General features: G+C 38.9%; 2 protein-coding genes across 3 annotated transcripts in view; one reads left to right on the forward strand and one right to left on the reverse strand.

The window, feature by feature from the left end:
- LOC137255733 (cilia- and flagella-associated protein 221-like) overlaps positions 1 to 12,739 on the reverse strand; it is a 252,236-nt gene extending 239,497 nt beyond the window's left edge. Inside the window, exon 1 of one of the 2 annotated variants that reach the window (XM_067793233.1) lies at positions 12,247 to 12,739. In XM_067793233.1, the coding sequence (XP_067649334.1) occupies positions 12,247 to 12,409 (163 nt within the window). In that variant the 5' untranslated portion in view covers positions 12,410 to 12,739. The remainder of the gene's footprint in view (positions 1 to 12,246) is intronic. The other variant, XM_067793234.1, reaches the window with a different exon arrangement.
- On the forward strand, positions 2,656 to 4,120 carry LOC137256577 (uncharacterized). The gene is made up of 3 exons (XM_067794446.1): positions 2,656 to 2,781; positions 3,010 to 3,107; positions 3,344 to 4,120. The coding sequence occupies exons 1-3, from the start codon at positions 2,667 to 2,669 to the stop codon at positions 4,118 to 4,120; spliced, it is 990 nt and encodes a 329-aa protein (XP_067650547.1). The 5' UTR covers positions 2,656 to 2,666.
- Positions 12,740 to 18,166: the final 5,427 nt, after the last annotated feature.

Consider the following 18,166-nt stretch of genomic DNA (forward strand, 5'->3'; position numbering starts at 1 on the left):
CAAGTTCACACACTTTTGCCAGCGATGCTGCAAGGCCCGAATCCCGGTCAGGAAGAAATCTTCTTCAGCTACCCTTAAAAAAATCAGTCACAGCGGAAATGACGTCATCATTACTTGCAAAATGGCAACCGACGAGTTCCTTTTTCATTTTGGGGAACAGGTGGAAGTCAGAAGGAGCCAAATCAGGTGAATAAGGAGGATGGTCAATGAGTTCAAAGCCACAATCACGGATTGTTGACATGGCCACCACATTTGTGAACAGGCGCATTGTCTTGGTGGAAGAGGACACCTTTAGCGATCATCCCTCGTTGTTTGGCTTTGATTGCTTCTCGCAACTGGTTCAGTAGATCAGCATAGTATCTGCCATTGATAGTTTGACCTTTTTCAAGATAATCAATGAGCAGAATACCCCTGGAATCCCAAAAGACTGATGCCATCACCTTTCCAGCTGAAGGAACAGACTTGGCTTTCTTCGGAGCTGGTGAATCAGGATGTTTCCACTGTTTTGACTGTAGTTTTGTTTCTGGTTGAAAGTGATGTATCCAGGTCTCATCCATGGTTACAAATCATGCCACAAAATCATCGGGATCTGCTTCAAAACGACGCAAATTGTCAAGGGACGTCTGGAACCTGACACGTTTCTGTTCTGCTGTCAAGAGCTTTGGCACCCATCTTGCAGAAACTTTAGTCATTCCTAATTCGTTGGTGATAATATGCTCAACCCTCTCATGAGAGATGCCCACTACACTAGCAATATGTCGAGTAGTCAATCGTTGATCATCCATCAACATATCGAGCACTCGCATGATGTTTTCTGGAGTGGTTGCTGTTGAAGGCCTTCCTGAACGTGGGTCATCATCAAGGTTTTGTCTGCCATGCTTAAATTCTGCAGCCCACTTCTTTACTGTGGAAAATGAAGGAGCATCATCCCCTAGAGTGGAGACCATGTCAGCATGTATCTGTGTTGGGGACATCCCTTTCTTTTGCAAGTACTTGATGACTGCCCTGTATTCAGTTTTGTCCATTTCTGATGATTTCAGAGGGTAGGTTTACCAAAAGAGCTGTAGTTGAGATAAAACTATTAGTACGTTTGTAGTTCTTGTGTCTATGATTCACTAAATGATTGCCCTCATTGGTGGCAAACACCTGTCTCTACCTGGTGGGGAAAAAACACTCAGGCTGAGAACTTTTCGGCCAACCCTCGTAGTTTAAAAAAATAGAGCAGGGATTTCTCCTTAGGTCTTATTTTTATTGTTTACATCAGCTAGCAGACGAGCGATGTTTGGAAAACTTTCAAGGTGAAAAAGTTTATAAAAAATGTTTGTAAAGATCACATGAAAAGTGGCATTATGTGCTAGACATACAGTAAACATTGATAGTTGGCTCAATAGTCGTTCTGCCTTTTTGGTTGTTGTAAGCGACATTTTAACCGGAAGTCGCCATTTTACCGGACAAGCGCCCCTAGCAACATGCCTGTGAAACACTGCTGTCACGGCCTCTGTCGGTCTGATTCGCGGTATTTGACCTCGTCAAGCAGTGGCATCTTTTTCATACCATTCTCTAAACCGAGGACGAATTTAGAAAAATGTAAAAAGTGGATTTCTCTTTGCGGACGGAAGAATTTTACCATCGAAAAAGTCAGGAAGGAGACTTATATTTGCAGCCTGCACTTCGTCGGAGGAAATGGACCAACTGAAGGTAATGATTCAAATGCACTTTCAAATATCGTATTTGCATTTTCAGATTAAATCTGACTCTATGTAATTCACGACATGCTCATGTTTGAATGACCTTTTGTTTCATTGACAGAATATCCTGATCCTTTGTCAGCCTTGTCGCAAGATGTCCTACCACCGAAGGCACGAAATCCTAGGAAGAGACTGAGGCTTCAACCAGTAAATTATTACGCTATTTGCTCTCCAAAAACGTTCTCATCAATATTTACATATTAACATCATCATTGATTACATTTTATTCACTGAATATTATCACACTGATAATCACTAAAGTGCAGTAGCTATTTTAAAATTGAAATAATTTTCCTACATGCTGCTGGGTTCAACCATTCATATAATTTTTGTAGAATATTCATGTATTGCCTGAGTATTCCATTTTGACAATTATCCAGCAATGTAAACTAGTAGAGGTCTAAATTATTTTTAGTTTATCTTCTCTTCATTAAAAAGGGCCCACTGCATGAACTCCAACTAAATGTGCCTACCCCTGAGGAACAAGATGAACGGAACATAGTGCCAACACCACCATCTGAAAACTTCCATGACTACTTTGAAGTTTTCAATGAAGATCATCAAGGTAAGTAGTCAAAGTAACTTGTCCTGATAAATCACAAAGCTAATTATCATTCTTTCATGAAGTATAATAATTTGATATTGGTCCAACTGTAATACTGTACTGATCAAATTGAAACAGATATTTGGTAATAGTGTATGTCTAATAGATGATACACGTCTGCAGTTTTCCTTGTATGGAAAGCCAAGCTGCACTGATGAGTCCTGGCGGGACGAAACGTGGTAAAAAGAACAGAATGCAATTTGAAGTAACAGATTCATTGTAACATTGATGAAGCGTTGATATTAGATATTACAAGTTCACTTGTTTCAGATGCAAGCACCACAGTGGATGCATGCACACAGACAGAAATTAACATGGATGATATGCTTAGGTACAGTGATGCAGAAATAAAAGAGCCCAGAATTCTGAAAAGGAATGATTTCATACGGACCATACAAAGTGATGATGACACCTGCAAATTCTACACAGGTACTTATTACAATATTAAATTCAATATGTGCTAGCTTTTTTGAAGTCTATCTTGTTAGTCCAAAATGGCGATCATAAATTTAACCAACATTTTTTAGACCTTTGGCATGGTAACCAAAAATCAACAGGGTCGTTTGTTGTTGGTAATTGTTGAAAATGGTAATCAATGCTGTTATAAGTAATCATTCTGAAAAAATGTAAGAGATTAAATTATTTATATTTACATAGGTCTGACTACATCTCTTTTTACCATCATCCTGAATCTGTTGATGCCGAAAGCCAAGAAACTGAACTACTGGCGTGGATCGGACACTGCTGGCTTAACAGTAATTGCATTAAAATTTCCAATAGCTAAAATATCATCAAGGTAAGGGTGATGATGTTCATCACAGTGAAGGTTATCATAAGAAAGAAGCTCATTAGCTTGAGTGACTTGTCACAGTAGAGTGAAAAAGCTGCATACCTAACAATCTAAAATGAATCACTTGGAAACCATTACTTCTGGTGAATGTTATTGAGTTTTAGACACATACTATGAATGTTGTAACATCTGTTTCAGGAGGACCATGCTCAAACACCTGGGAGGAGAGGACGTCCTCGGGTCTTGACCCTTACAGAGGAGTTACTTCTCACCTTAGCGAGGCTCAGACAGGGGTTTGACTCTGAAGTTTTAGCTTATCTATTTCAAATTGATAACTCGTCTGTCAGCAGAATTTTCACTACTCGGATTTCTTTTATGTACCATGAACTTCAATTCCTAGTATCTTGGCCAACTCGGTATCAAGTAAATTCATGCTTACCTAAGTGCTTTAAATGTTTTCCTAAGACCAGAGTAATTATTGACTGCACAGAATTCTTCATTCAAAAACCAAGTCTTGCTTCCTCTCAGAGAGTCACATGGTCCCAATACAAGCACCACAACACTGTAAAATCATTGGTTGCTATATCCCCCTCTGGTACATTTGTTTTTCTCTCAAATCTGTACACAGGTTCAATATCAGACAGGAAGATTGTCCAACAATCTGGTTTTCTAGACAAACTTGAGTACGGAGATGACATAATGGCTGACAGAGGGTTTTTAATACGTGATTTACTTACTAAAAGAATGTGCACTCTTAACATACCACCATTTTCTATGGGTAAGCAGTTGAAATCAAAAGCAGTAGCTAAGACAAGGAGAATTGCCAGTTCACGCATTCATGTTGAATGTGCCATAGGAAGGCTTAAAAAGTTTCAGATCTTGCAAAGAGTTATTCCACTCAGACTTAAGAGTATTTTGGATCAAATGCAATTTGTATGTGCAGCACTGTGCAACCTCGACAAGAAACTTGTGAAATAATGTTAGGAAGCATTAAAAGAAACAAATCCCTTTAAGCAGATTATGTTTATGTAAACTGAATCCTATTATGTCAAATTTATGTAAGCTGTGTGAACAGATACTGTAAGACTTCTTTCTTATGAAACAGGTTCAGCTTCTTAATCATCTGGCTAAAAAATGTTTCATCAAATTCAGTTTTGACCACAACAATGCCTTGATTAGTCATAATCACCAATTCACCATACTTAAAACCATAAAGACCAAGTTGGCCCTGAGTCTGATGATAATATGGGCAGTCACTGGTCATCACCCAGTCTTCACTGTTATCAACCTGCTTACAATATTTCATCTTAGCAACCTCTTTAGGATGTTTATTCCTCAGTGAGTATGGACACTTTATTTCCAATACTCTGTCAGCATGGCATTTACATGTAACAACACCATCAACACTGCATCCTAAAGCAGGATATGATGGGTTTATGAACAGGCCATGTTCACGAACCTTTAGAGACTTGTGGCAAGAGCGTACAAGTCGAGTGTACATGTGTCGAGCAACTGGCTCCTTCTTTCTACCCCACATAAGTGGTTCACAATTATCTTTAGCTTCACTTCTGTCCTCACACATGATAGATTTCAGGAATGACATAGAGGGTTGCTTTTCTTTCTCAACATATGAGCATGCTTGTTTGAAGTTGGAAGCAGTTAACCTTCCAGCTCTTTGTTCATACCATGTGTCATTATAAGACTGGCCTAGAGTGCACATTGCAATGTCCTTGCAATCCTGTTCAGTGTAAGTGAGTTTACTGTAAAAGTCATCACAGATAGTTTCAAGTTCACCCAAGGACTCACAGTTAACAAATTTATCCTTGTGATCTGATACATAACACTGTGCTTTTGATTGTATGGATAAATCTGTGATTGATTTCTGATCACTTGTCTTCATCGATATCAGATCTTCTGGACAGAGAAGTATGTCTAGAGCCTGAACATCTGGGGATAACTGAAACAGAGGAAATCAATCAAACCATAAGTTGATCACTGTGTCTATGAGACTGCTAGTAAGTGTATAAAATGTACTAAAAATGCAGCCACCCCAAATTTGCACCATGTAACAGGGTGCCTATTCCATACACTGTTGTAGTGCAAGTGACACCTAAATGTAACTTTAATCAATAAATTTTTGTCTGTAATATTTTGTGTCATGTCATGTTATGTAGTATATCTTAATAAGATACTAAAAAGAATACAGTAATTTTGTTTATTGAACACACCTTGGTTAGCTGTAGACCAAAGTCTCGCTTCTGTTCCTGTGTATATGGGGTACGGTCTTCAGGCGCCCGGGGATCATATGAGTCAACATCTGGTGACACATTGTTGATGACAGGAGTTGTGCCATATCTTGCCTTGAGGACAGTCAGATTCTTGACAGGGACAGCTGCATCATGTAAACGAGGTCGCTTCATCCACTGATTACCTCCATCAGTGCAAGATGCTGGCTCAACATTCTCTATAGCATATAGCGCTGATCCAATGTGACGGCATGCTCCATCTGATCTATAAATATATATATTAATTTGTTTAATCAAAAATACAATATGTTAACACATAACACTCATTTTTATTTAAGTTTTATCCTCTCTTACCTGTTGATAATTTCAACAATTTGTGAATAGATTTTGCTCAAAAGATTTCAGTCAATGTATTCATTTGCCTTTATTCAGATATAGGCCTAAATCCATTCTCATCTTTACTAAATGTAATATTCAAATACTTACCCTCCAATGCAATGACAATAGGCCATTTTCACATCTCCCTCAACCTTGTCCATAACAATAAAAAGCTGGTAGAAGCTTTGATTAAGGTATGTCTTATCCCTCTGGGTAGGTTTAACCTTAGCCCTGAAGAGACAAACCTGGTTGTCATCGGAAAGGTTGTTTATCTCCAACATTTCCACATGGCCATCATAGAATAGTCTGAAAGTAAAATGTAAATTGATTGATCACTCTGTCACATTTCCCAAAAAAATTTCTATGAAAAAAAATCTTTATTACAATGGATGGTATATTAAAAAATATTTACATGTTTTAAGTAAATGTAATGTCGTTTACAAAATCCAAAAGTATTCATTACAGGAGAAATATTTTTAACAATAATTCGTACCTGTAGTCCTCAAATGACTTATAGCTCTTCAGTTTCTTCCCATCGTAGTCAGATCTCGAACAGAGAAGATAATTGAAAATATCAATAAGTCCAAAAGATGGCATGTTGGAAAAATCTTGACTGTAGCCGTCTGCTGTAAATGGGTCTGTCACCGAAGATGGAACTCCACGGTTACGAAGCTTTTCGGTGAAATCGTCATGCGTGTGCAATAAGTCGGGATCTTCAGTTAAATTTAAGCATTTTGCACCATTAGCTAACTGTAATAATCCTTCTCTATTGTAGCCAGTGACTGAAATTCCCCTTTCGCGTAGATATTTCTGTAACTGAGCAACTGTCAAACAAGCAAACGATCGGCTGTCATCCATGTTTGTTTACCTTGGATACCGTAGATGTCCGGTCAAAAGGGAGGTAACTCTAGTTCGATCATTTTGGCAGAAGGTCTATTTGGTGCGTGACCTATGAGATATTATGTCATTAGAAAATACCATGGAAACATAAGTACCATTGAATCATATGATGGCATGGTATCATAATGTGTCTTTAAAGTATGTGGTGCTGTATTCTAACGGTAGGCCCTGGCTAGATTACAAAATAACAGACACCTCCTGCTATCTTTGAAAGCACTAGGTTAAGGATAGGGTTAGGGCAAGATTTAGGGTTTGCGTAAGGGTTAGGGTGACATGACATTTAAGGGCACGGTGGGCAAGCTGTCTAAGGCGCCAGAGTACTAATACAGCGAGCTTGGAGATGCTGTGATCGAGCCCACCTGTGACCAGGTGTAAAAAACGTTGGAGTCAACTTTGTGTGCAGACTCTTTCAATGTTGTTACAACCCCTAGTGTGCAGTACACAACCCTGTGCACTTAAAAGAACCCACGAATCCGTTGGTAGATGACCAGATGGTGGCCACACGAATATGTGCAAACACCTAGTTGTGGGTACAGCAAAGTGCGGTAATCAGGGAAAAAGTAGTATGAGTATCTGTCCCAGTCCACAAAGCTGTGTAATGGTTACCTCGTAAGGATGGGAAGGCCACATTAACTCGGTGTGCTTGGTAGGTTGCAAGAGTTGCAAGAGTTCTCCAGGGAGTTGAGATTAAAAATACCATGTGCCGTTGTGATGGACATCCAATGATCGAGGGAAAAACAAGGCGCCCTTGAGCAGTTGAACTAACTGGATATCGACACTATACAAATATCTAGTATACCGGCGTCTCCTATTCTTACAGTACTTACGGATATAGGCTGAAAAAATAATACAAACAGTTCTTTTTGTATGTATGCTTGCTGTTTTTAAATGAAGAGATTCCCCCTCTAACATCCCGTTGCTCGAATCAGTGCAAAGTGCACAGCTGTCCTCTTGTAGAGGTCAGACGCGTAAATCTCAGCTGAGGAAAATAAGTTTTTATTTATGTTTTTATTTTATTTATGTTAACTGATTAGCAGCTTATGGTTGTGTAATCACAACCCATTTTCCCAAAACATCATTCGACCCAGTCGCAGGAAAGTACCGCCAATTAGCAATAATACTATTCCGGGCCCCAGTGGCCAAGCAGTGGAAAGTGAACCCTCTCGCAATCTCATGTCCGAACTTGTGGCCGAAGTGAAAAACCTGTGCCAAACTATGGACACTAGATTAGGTAATTTCAGGAACAAATAGATTCGTTCTATTAAGACGGTGCAGAAGACCAAACATATGGTAAATTTGATGAGGATGAAGAAAATTATTATATCGAACTGAGTCAGAACAAACCCCATGAAAGTTCACTGAGTGTAAGAACCGAAACCGGTTCTGTTGGATTTGCAAACCAGTTGCTTAACACACACCCTGTGCATGAGCTGGAAGTGGCTATGCCACCTTCCTGTGAAGAAAATGTGGAGGAGGTACGATTTTTGAGTGCTGTTCATTCTAAATTGCTGCTTGAGCAGTCGGATGGTGATCCCATCGACACAAAATTGGCTGATTTGGTAACTGAACTCTTTGAGACAAAACCGGACGAATCGTCCTTATTGACAAAAATAAACTTGATCAAAAGGCCTGGAAATTGTGATGGGTCGAAAACTCCTGAGGTAAACAAACTTCTGTGGGACTCTATAAATCCTGGAACGAGATCTATGGACTGTAGAATGCAAAAAGTTCAAAATGGTGTGGTAAAAGCTGCCACATGTGTTGTTGCTACACTAGAAGTGCTGATGAAAAACAAGACAGATATCCCTCCTCCTGTCTACTCTGATATGGTGAACAAGTTATCAGATGCATTGACTTTGACCTCCTATTCTGACAGGGAAATCGTTTAAAGATGAAAAGAACTCATATGAACGCATGTTCACCAAATGCACCCACTTCATGTGACTATCTGTTTGGTGATGATATTGCTAAAAGTCTGAAAGACATGAATATGGCAAGTCATCTTGGAAAATCAATCAGCAGATAACCTCAGCAGAGGTTGTGGGTATCGCAAGACTGCCCGCTATTTGCCTTATAACAACCAGTTTGGCCACGGAGTCAGAGGCCACGGTCATGGTTTCCCACCTGGATATCTTTTAGCCAGGGACCCCAAAACAACAGAGGTTTCGAGAAGAAAAGAGGAGGGGGAAGAACTAGCAGTATTGACCCCTATGAGTGAGAGTGAGGATTCAGCTCAGGTAGGTCAGTGTCATTCCTCAAATGTAGAAGCTAACTTTAAAGCAGGTTTAATAGCTCTGTGTTTATCGGAGTGGGAGAACCTGGCCCATGACACATATTCTAGACATTGTTTCAAGACTGAAAACAGATATGATAAAAAACCCAAAGCAGTTTAAAGAGCCAAAACAAATCAATTTCAATAATCAAGAAGAGGAAATTGTTCTGAGAGATAGTAAAGTCCTAAAAACACTTGGTGTCATTGAGCTGGCAGAAGAAATTGATGACCAATTTATGTCAAATATGTTCACTAGAAAGAAGAAAAATAACAAATATTGTTTGATTTTGAATTTAAAGCAATTGGACAAGTTTATAGAGTACCATCACTTCAAAATGGAAAGCCTAAAAACAGTATTGCATTTGTTGAAAAAGAATATGTACATGGCATCAATTGATCTGACACATGCTTATTATTCAGTGAGTGTACATGAAGATCATAGGAAATATTTAAGGTTCAGATGGAATGGGTACTTGTACCAATTCACATGTATGCCAAATGGGTTAGCTTGTGCTCCTCGTATACTGTAAATCACAAAATTTTTGCATCATAATATTTTTGCGAGTGGCGACCATCAGACATTTTTGCATCACAATATTTTTGCAACTTGCCCAATTCTCAAAACATAGTTTAGTTGGACAGTTTCAAAGCTTACTTGCATCTGAAAGTCTTATCTGAAGTAAATCCAATCACATATTAAAGTTTGCCGCTAATCTTGAACACCATTTAGTGGAGTACTTCCGCATGTTTGCAATCAGTGATGTTTTCCTAAAAACAACACTTGCTGCATAGGCCATATAAGCTTAAAACAGTTCAAAGGGATTAAATTAAATGGAATGACTCTAATAAATTGGCACTGATGAAGGACGAAGTCGGCAAAGATGTTGATCTCCAGATAAGTGTCATGAAAGCTATCCACGCCCGCTGGATTGTCTCTGCCTTTCAAACAGTCTCCAAGAAATGTGTGTTGCATGGGTGGCGCCTCTCTGGAGTATCGGACGTACTGATTGACTGACTTTTGTTCAGGTATCCATTGTTTGACATGTGACACGTGAGTACGAGTAATGCTAGTAATTAGTCATTCTTTGCGTAATATATGTATTGTTTAGATCTACAGTTAATTTATATGAAGTGGTGAATTATAAAGCGCAGATAGGACAGGTTGTTTGCTGATTATTCATTGCATTCCACCAGCAAATTGCGTCATGATATTTTTGCAAGCTTAAGTCAAAAATATCATGCTCGCAAAACTTTCGTGATTTACAGTATTGCAGTAAAGTTGCTTAAGCCAGTATTTTCACACTTGAGACTGCAAGGTAATCAAAGTATGGGGTATATTTGATGACACTTATACTCAGGGAGAGACAAGAACTGAATGCAAGGCATCGGTAGAAGACATGGCACTGGCAGGGTTGCTAAAAGATTTAGGCTTTACAATAAATCACGAAAAATCCAATTTTGAACCCTCAAGGAGAATGAAGTTCTTAGGCTTTATTCTAGATTCAGAAAATATGAAAATAGAATTACCAGATGATAAGGCAATACACATTGCCGAGACATGTTCATCAATTCTCAAGAATATTCATCACGCTATAAGAGATATAGCTAGCTAGACTACTAGGATTGATTGTCTTGTGTGTTTTCCTGCTGTAACGTTTGGTCCGCTATACTATAGATGTCTTGAAATGGAGAAGACAGCAGATCTAAAACAAAGCAAAGTTTCCAAACAATGCCTATTTCTTTGAAAGAGCTGACTATCAAGTTGGTATTGTTGATGTCTTTGACAACTGCCCAGAGAGGTCAGACCTTACATTTATTAAGCATAAACAACATGACAGAGAAGGACTCTGACATTACTTTTCACTTGGTTGATTCAGTTAAGCAATCTAAGCCTGGAAGACTGGCAAAACCTTTGGTTCTGAAGAAGTATTCAGTGGACAAACGTGTGTGTGTTGTTCTGAGAGAATACATAAGAAGATTTAAGAGGTTCTGAGAAAAACTTTGCTAATTACATATATCAAACCATATATGCATCATGGGACACTGTTTCACGCTGGATTAAGACGGGCCTGACTCAAGCAGGTACTGACACTAACGCATTTGCTGCTTACAGTACTTGGGCTGCAGCTACATAAACAGCATGGCAGGCCTCTGTGCCGATCAGAACAATACTTAAAAAAGCAGACTGGTCATCAGAGCATACATTTGCCTGTTTCTATGATGAGATGGTTGTTTCAAGAGATAATAGTTTTGTTGAAGCAATTCTGCAATGAGTTGTACTGAAGGGACTGACTGGTCTATGTACATGATGTATTGGATCAGTGATTTTGTAAAAGGGACAAAGTCTGCAAGTGAAATTTCTCTTCAATGAATGCTTAAACTTGTTTCGAGAAGTGTTTTATCGCACGTGTTATTTGCAAATGTACATTAAAGGAAAGGTGCATGTATTTTATTTGACAACTTATAGAATAGCTTTCTAGTACCACAGTTCTGAAGTTATCAGGCAATATGAAAACATACAATTACTGTCATGTATGTTTCATGAAAATAAAAGTCCTCATATGTTGTACCATGTTGCTTTTGATTTTTTATTTCTGACTTGAACTGGAAATCTGTTTATGAGTGAGCATCCATCTTTGAAGTCTCATGTAAGCGTGACTGTCACATGATTAGCTGATAGAATCTAAAAGTTAATCGCTGCATAATGAGAAAGTAACATTATTAGGTGTAAGGAAGGGGAAACTTGTCAGAAAGGGCGGGGAAAGGTTACGATTTATCCAAGTTGGTTAAAACTCACGAATATTCATTTCATTGCAACATTTTGATGATTCACAGACTTGGGCCACTTCCCAGTTATCGATCAATGATGTAAACAACCGCTAAGTATCACGCATTGGCGATCTTGGCAGAAAATGTGTTTACCACGAGAATAGGAAACCTGTGAGAATAGGAGATATACATCCTATATACAATAGGTCCTATATACATCTATCTATATTAAGCATCTGGTATTCTGTAAGTGTAACTGTACCATATTTCTACAATTGGACATGAAATTCCAATGTAATAAAAGACTTTGTCATGAGCGATTTTTGAAACTTAATTTGCATGTGTAAACAGCCATTGTTGGGCATGGTGTATTCTGATGTTATCACTTACAGCAATAATTGAGAGGCCACGATAATACTGAGATTTTGGAAACATAATTGCTCTGCAGTTCTGAAATTGACATGAAAGGCGACTATAAAATGATAACTTTATGACAGAAATATTTACAAACATGGCACATTGTAACAATCAACACTTACTCGTTTCCAGCAGATGATCTGGAACCTTCGTCTTCTTTCTTGGCTCCACAAGTTGAGCAGTGCTCAATAATATATCCCGATTCATAATTGTTTCATCCCCAGAACTCATTTGAACAGAGACAGGCTTAGAGCCCGCTCTGACAGCTGCACCTAGAGTAGGCATTATGCTTGTGAAGTATTTGATGCAGTGAAATTGTGTTATTCATTCATGCTCGAGTAACACAAATGCGCAATGCGACTGACAGGAGCAGATATGCAAGCCGATAGCCATATTGTTTACCGAGGAACTATATTTCTGAGACTAAAAATATAGGCCACCACTTATGGCGTCAAAACTCGTCAATTAAATAACTTCGAGGACATGTTATAATTTCGATCTCCCGCCTTTGAATTCAGTATACTAGCTAAACAGATAACAAATCAAAACATTTATCCTAAATATTGCGTATTAATCGCCGTATTTAGTTCCACGGTTGCCAAGGCTCTCTCCTACCCAGAGTTCCATGCGGCGAGCCAGTATAGTATGAGTGTAACTCATCCACATGATTCAATATGTTTGCAACAGACCATACTCGCATTGCCATCCGGATTTGACATATCACAGAGAAGATAATTGAAAATATCAATAAGTCCAAAAGATGGCATGTTGGAAAAATCTTGACTGTAGCCGTCTGCTGTAAATGGGTCTGTCACCGAAGATGGAACTCCACGGTTACGAAGCTTTTCGGTGAAATCGTCATGCGTGTGCAATAAGTCGGGATCTTCAGTTAAATTTAAGCATTTTGCACCATTAGCTAACTGTAATAATCCTTCTCTATTGTAGCCAGTGACTGAAATTCCCCTTTCGCGTAGATATTTCTGTAACTGAGCAACTGTCAAACAAGCAAACGATCGGCTGTCATCCATGTTTGTTTACCTTGGATACCGTAGATGTCCGGTCAAAAGGGAGGTAACTCTAGTTCGATCATTTTGGCAGAAGGTCTATTTGGTGCGTGACCTATGAGATATTATGTCATTAGAAAATACCATGGAAACATAAGTACCATTGAATCATATGATGGCATGGTATCATAATGTGTCTTTAAAGTATGTGGTGCTGTATTCTAGCGGTAGGCCCTGGCTAGATTACAAAATAACAGACACCTCCTGCTATCTTTGAAAGCACTAGGTTAAGGATAGGGTTAGGGCAAGATTTAGGGTTTGCGTAAGGGTTAGGGTGACATGACATTTAAGGGCACGGTGGGCAAGCTGTCTAAGGCGCCAGAGTACTAATACAGCGAGCTTGGAGATGCTGTGATCGAGCCCACCTGTGACCAGGTGTAAAAAACGTTGGAGTCAACTTTGTGTGCAGACTCTTTCAATGTTGTTACAACCCCTAGTGTGCAGTACACAACCCTGTGCACTTAAAAGAACCCACGAATCCGTTGGTAGATGACCAGATGGTGGCCACACGAATATGTGCAAACACCTAGTTGTGGGTACAGCAAAGTGCGGTAATCAGGGAAAAAGTAGTATGAGTATCTGTCCCAGTCCACAAAGCTGTGTAATGGTTACCTCGTAAGGATGGGAAGGCCACATTAACTCGGTGTGCTTGGTAGGTTGCAAGAGTTGCAAGAGTTCTCCAGGGAGTTGAGATTAAAAATACCATGTGCCGTTGTGATGGACATCCAATGATCGAGGGAAAAACAAGGCGCCCTTGAGCAGTTGAACTAACTGGATATCGACACTATACAAATATCTAGTATACCGGCGTCTCCTATTCTTACAGTACTTACGGATATAGGCTGAAAAAATAATACAAACAGTTCTTTTTGTATGTATGCTTGCTGTTTTTAAATGAAGAGATTCCCCCTCTAACATCCCGTTGCTCGAATCAGTGCAAAGTGCACAGCTGTCCTCTTGTAGAGGTCAGACGCGTAAATCTCAGCTGAGGAAAATAAGTTTTTATTTATGTTTTTATTTTATTTATGTTAACTGATTAGCAGCTTATGGTTGTGTAATCACAACCCATTTTCCCAAAACATCATTCGACCCAGTCGCAGGAAAGTACCGCCAATTAGCAATAATACTATTCCGGGCCCCAGTGGCCAAGCAGTGGAAAGTGAACCCTCTCGCAATCTCATGTCCGAACTTGTGGCCGAAGTGAAAAACCTGTGCCAAACTATGGACACTAGATTAGGTAATTTCAGGAACAAATAGATTCGTTCTATTAAGACGGTGCAGAAGACCAAACATATGGTAAATTTGATGAGGATGAAGAAAATTATTATATCGAACTGAGTCAGAACAAACCCCATGAAAGTTCACTGAGTGTAAGAACCGAAACCGGTTCTGTTGGATTTGCAAACCAGTTGCTTAACACACACCCTGTGCATGAGCTGGAAGTGGCTATGCCACCTTCCTGTGAAGAAAATGTGGAGGAGGTACGATTTTTGAGTGCTGTTCATTCTAAATTGCTGCTTGAGCAGTCGGATGGTGATCCCATCGACACAAAATTGGCTGATTTGGTAACTGAACTCTTTGAGACAAAACCGGACGAATCGTCCTTATTGACAAAAATAAACTTGATCAAAAGGCCTGGAAATTGTGATGGGTCGAAAACTCCTGAGGTAAACAAACTTCTGTGGGACTCTATAAATCCTGGAACGAGATCTATGGACTGTAGAATGCAAAAAGTTCAAAATGGTGTGGTAAAAGCTGCCACATGTGTTGTTGCTACACTAGAAGTGCTGATGAAAAACAAGACAGATATCCCTCCTCCTGTCTACTCTGATATGGTGAACAAGTTATCAGATGCATTGACTTTGACCTCCTATTCTGACAGGGAAATCGTTTAAAGATGAAAAGAACTCATATGAACGCATGTTCACCAAATGCACCCACTTCATGTGACTATCTGTTTGGTGATGATATTGCTAAAAGTCTGAAAGACATGAATATGGCAAGTCATCTTGGAAAATCAATCAGCAGATAACCTCAGCAGAGGTTGTGGGTATCGCAAGACTGCCCGCTATTTGCCTTATAACAACCAGTTTGGCCACGGAGTCAGAGGCCACGGTCATGGTTTCCCACCTGGATATCTTTTAGCCAGGGACCCCAAAACAACAGAGGTTTCGAGAAGAAAAGAGGAGGGGGAAGAACTAGCAGTATTGACCCCTATGAGTGAGAGTGAGGATTCAGCTCAGGTAGGTCAGTGTCATTCCTCAAATGTAGAAGCTAACTTTAAAGCAGGTTTAATAGCTCTGTGTTTATCGGAGTGGGAGAACCTGGCCCATGACACATATTCTAGACATTGTTTCAAGACTGAAAACAGATATGATAAAAAACCCAAAGCAGTTTAAAGAGCCAAAACAAATCAATTTCAATAATCAAGAAGAGGAAATTGTTCTGAGAGATAGTAAAGTCCTAAAAACACTTGGTGTCATTGAGCTGGCAGAAGAAATTGATGACCAATTTATGTCAAATATGTTCACTAGAAAGAAGAAAAATAACAAATATTGTTTGATTTTGAATTTAAAGCAATTGGACAAGTTTATAGAGTACCATCACTTCAAAATGGAAAGCCTAAAAACAGTATTGCATTTGTTGAAAAAGAATATGTACATGGCATCAATTGATCTGACACATGCTTATTATTCAGTGAGTGTACATGAAGATCATAGGAAATATTTAAGGTTCAGATGGAATGGGTACTTGTACCAATTCACATGTATGCCAAATGGGTTAGCTTGTGCTCCTCGTATACTGTAAATCACAAAATTTTTGCATCATAATATTTTTGCGAGTGGCGACCATCAGACATTTTTGCATCACAATATTTTTGCAACTTGCCCAATTCTCAAAACATAGTTTAGTTGGACAGTTTCAAAGCTTACTTGCATCTGAAAGTCTTATCTGAAGTAAATCCAATCACATATTAAAGTTTGCCGCTAATCTTGAACACCATTTAGTGGAGTACTTCCGCATGTTTGCAATCAGTGATGTTTTCCTAAAAACAACACTTGCTGCATAGGCCATATAAGCTTAAAACAGTTCAAAGGGATTAAATTAAATGGAATGACTCTAATAAATTGGCACTGATGAAGGACGAAGTCGGCAAAGATGTTGATCTCCAGATAAGTGTCATGAAAGCTATCCACGCCCGCTGGATTGTCTCTGCCTTTCAAACAGTCTCCAAGAAATGTGTGTTGCATGGGTGGCGCCTCTCTGGAGTATCGGACGTACTGATTGACTGACTTTTGTTCAGGTATCCATTGTTTGACATGTGACATGTGAGTACGAGTAATGCTAGTAATTAGTCATTCTTTGCGTAATATATGTATTGTTTAGATCTACAGTTAATTTATATGAAGTGGTGAATTATAAAGCGCAGATAGGACAGGTTGTTTGCTGATTATTCATTGCATTCCACCAGCAAATTGCGTCATGATATTTTTGCAAGCTTAAGTCAAAAATATCATGCTCGCAAAACTTTCGTGATTTACAGTATTGCAGTAAAGTTGCTTAAGCCAGTATTTTCACACTTGAGACTGCAAGGTAATCAAAGTATGGGGTATATTTGATGACACTTATACTCAGGGAGAGACAAGAACTGAATGCAAGGCATCGGTAGAAGACATGGCACTGGCAGGGTTGCTAAAAGATTTAGGCTTTACAATAAATCACGAAAAATCCAATTTTGAACCCTCAAGGAGAATGAAGTTCTTAGGCTTTATTCTAGATTCAGAAAATATGAAAATAGAATTACCAGATGATAAGGCAATACACATTGCCGAGACATGTTCATCAATTCTCAAGAATATTCATCACGCTATAAGAGATATAGCTAGCTAGACTACTAGGATTGATTGTCTTGTGTGTTTTCCTGCTGTAACGTTTGGTCCGCTATACTATAGATGTCTTGAAATGGAGAAGACAGCAGATCTAAAACAAAGCAAAGTTTCCAAACAATGCCTATTTCTTTGAAAGAGCTGACTATCAAGTTGGTATTGTTGATGTCTTTGACAACTGCCCAGAGAGGTCAGACCTTACATTTATTAAGCATAAACAACATGACAGAGAAGGACTCTGACATTACTTTTCACTTGGTTGATTCAGTTAAGCAATCTAAGCCTGGAAGACTGGCAAAACCTTTGGTTCTGAAGAAGTATTCAGTGGACAAACGTGTGTGTGTTGTTCTGAGAGAATACATAAGAAGATTTAAGAGGTTCTGAGAAAAACTTTGCTAATTACATATATCAAACCATATATGCATCATGGGACACTGTTTCACGCTGGATTAAGACGGGCCTGACTCAAGCAGGTACTGACACTAACGCATTTGCTGCTTACAGTACTTGGGCTGCAGCTACATAAACAGCATGGCAGGCCTCTGTGCCGATCAGAACAATACTTAAAAAAGCAGACTGGTCATCAGAGCATACATTTGCCTGTTTCTATGATGAGATGGTTGTTTCAAGAGATAATAGTTTTGTTGAAGCAATTCTGCAATGAGTTGTACTGAAGGGACTGACTGGTCTATGTACATGATGTATTGGATCAGTGATTTTGTAAAAGGGACAAAGTCTGCAAGTGAAATTTCTCTTCAATGAATGCTTAAACTTGTTTCGAGAAGTGTTTTATCGCACGTGTTATTTGCAAATGTACATTAAAGGAAAGGTGCATGTATTTTATTTGACAACTTATAGAATAGCTTTCTAGTACCACAGTTCTGAAGTTATCAGGCAATATGAAAACATACAATTACTGTCATGTATGTTTCATGAAAATAAAAGTCCTCATATGTTGTACCATGTTGCTTTTGATTTTTTATTTCTGACTTGAACTGGAAATCTGTTTATGAGTGAGCATCCATCTTTGAAGTCTCATGTAAGCGTGACTGTCACATGATTAGCTGATAGAATCTAAAAGTTAATCGCTG

This window comes from Haliotis asinina, chromosome 11 (genome assembly GCF_037392515.1).
Source record: "Haliotis asinina isolate JCU_RB_2024 chromosome 11, JCU_Hal_asi_v2, whole genome shotgun sequence".
In the NCBI taxonomy this organism is placed as follows: Eukaryota; Metazoa; Mollusca; class Gastropoda; order Lepetellida; family Haliotidae; genus Haliotis; species Haliotis asinina.

What these genes read in the sequence shown, in the direction of transcription:
- LOC137256577 (XM_067794446.1), top strand. Translation starts at nt 2,667, where the DNA reads ATGGATGATATGCTTAGGTACAGTGATGCAGAAATAAAAGAGCCCAGA. An exon ending in CACCTGCAAATTCTACACAG is followed by an intron (nt 2,782 to 3,009) that starts GTACTTATTACA and finishes ATATTTACATAG; the next exon opens with GTCTGACTACATCTCTTTTT. An exon ending in CGGACACTGCTGGCTTAACA is followed by an intron (nt 3,108 to 3,343) that starts GTAATTGCATTA and finishes CTGTTTCAGGAG; the next exon opens with GACCATGCTCAAACACCTGG.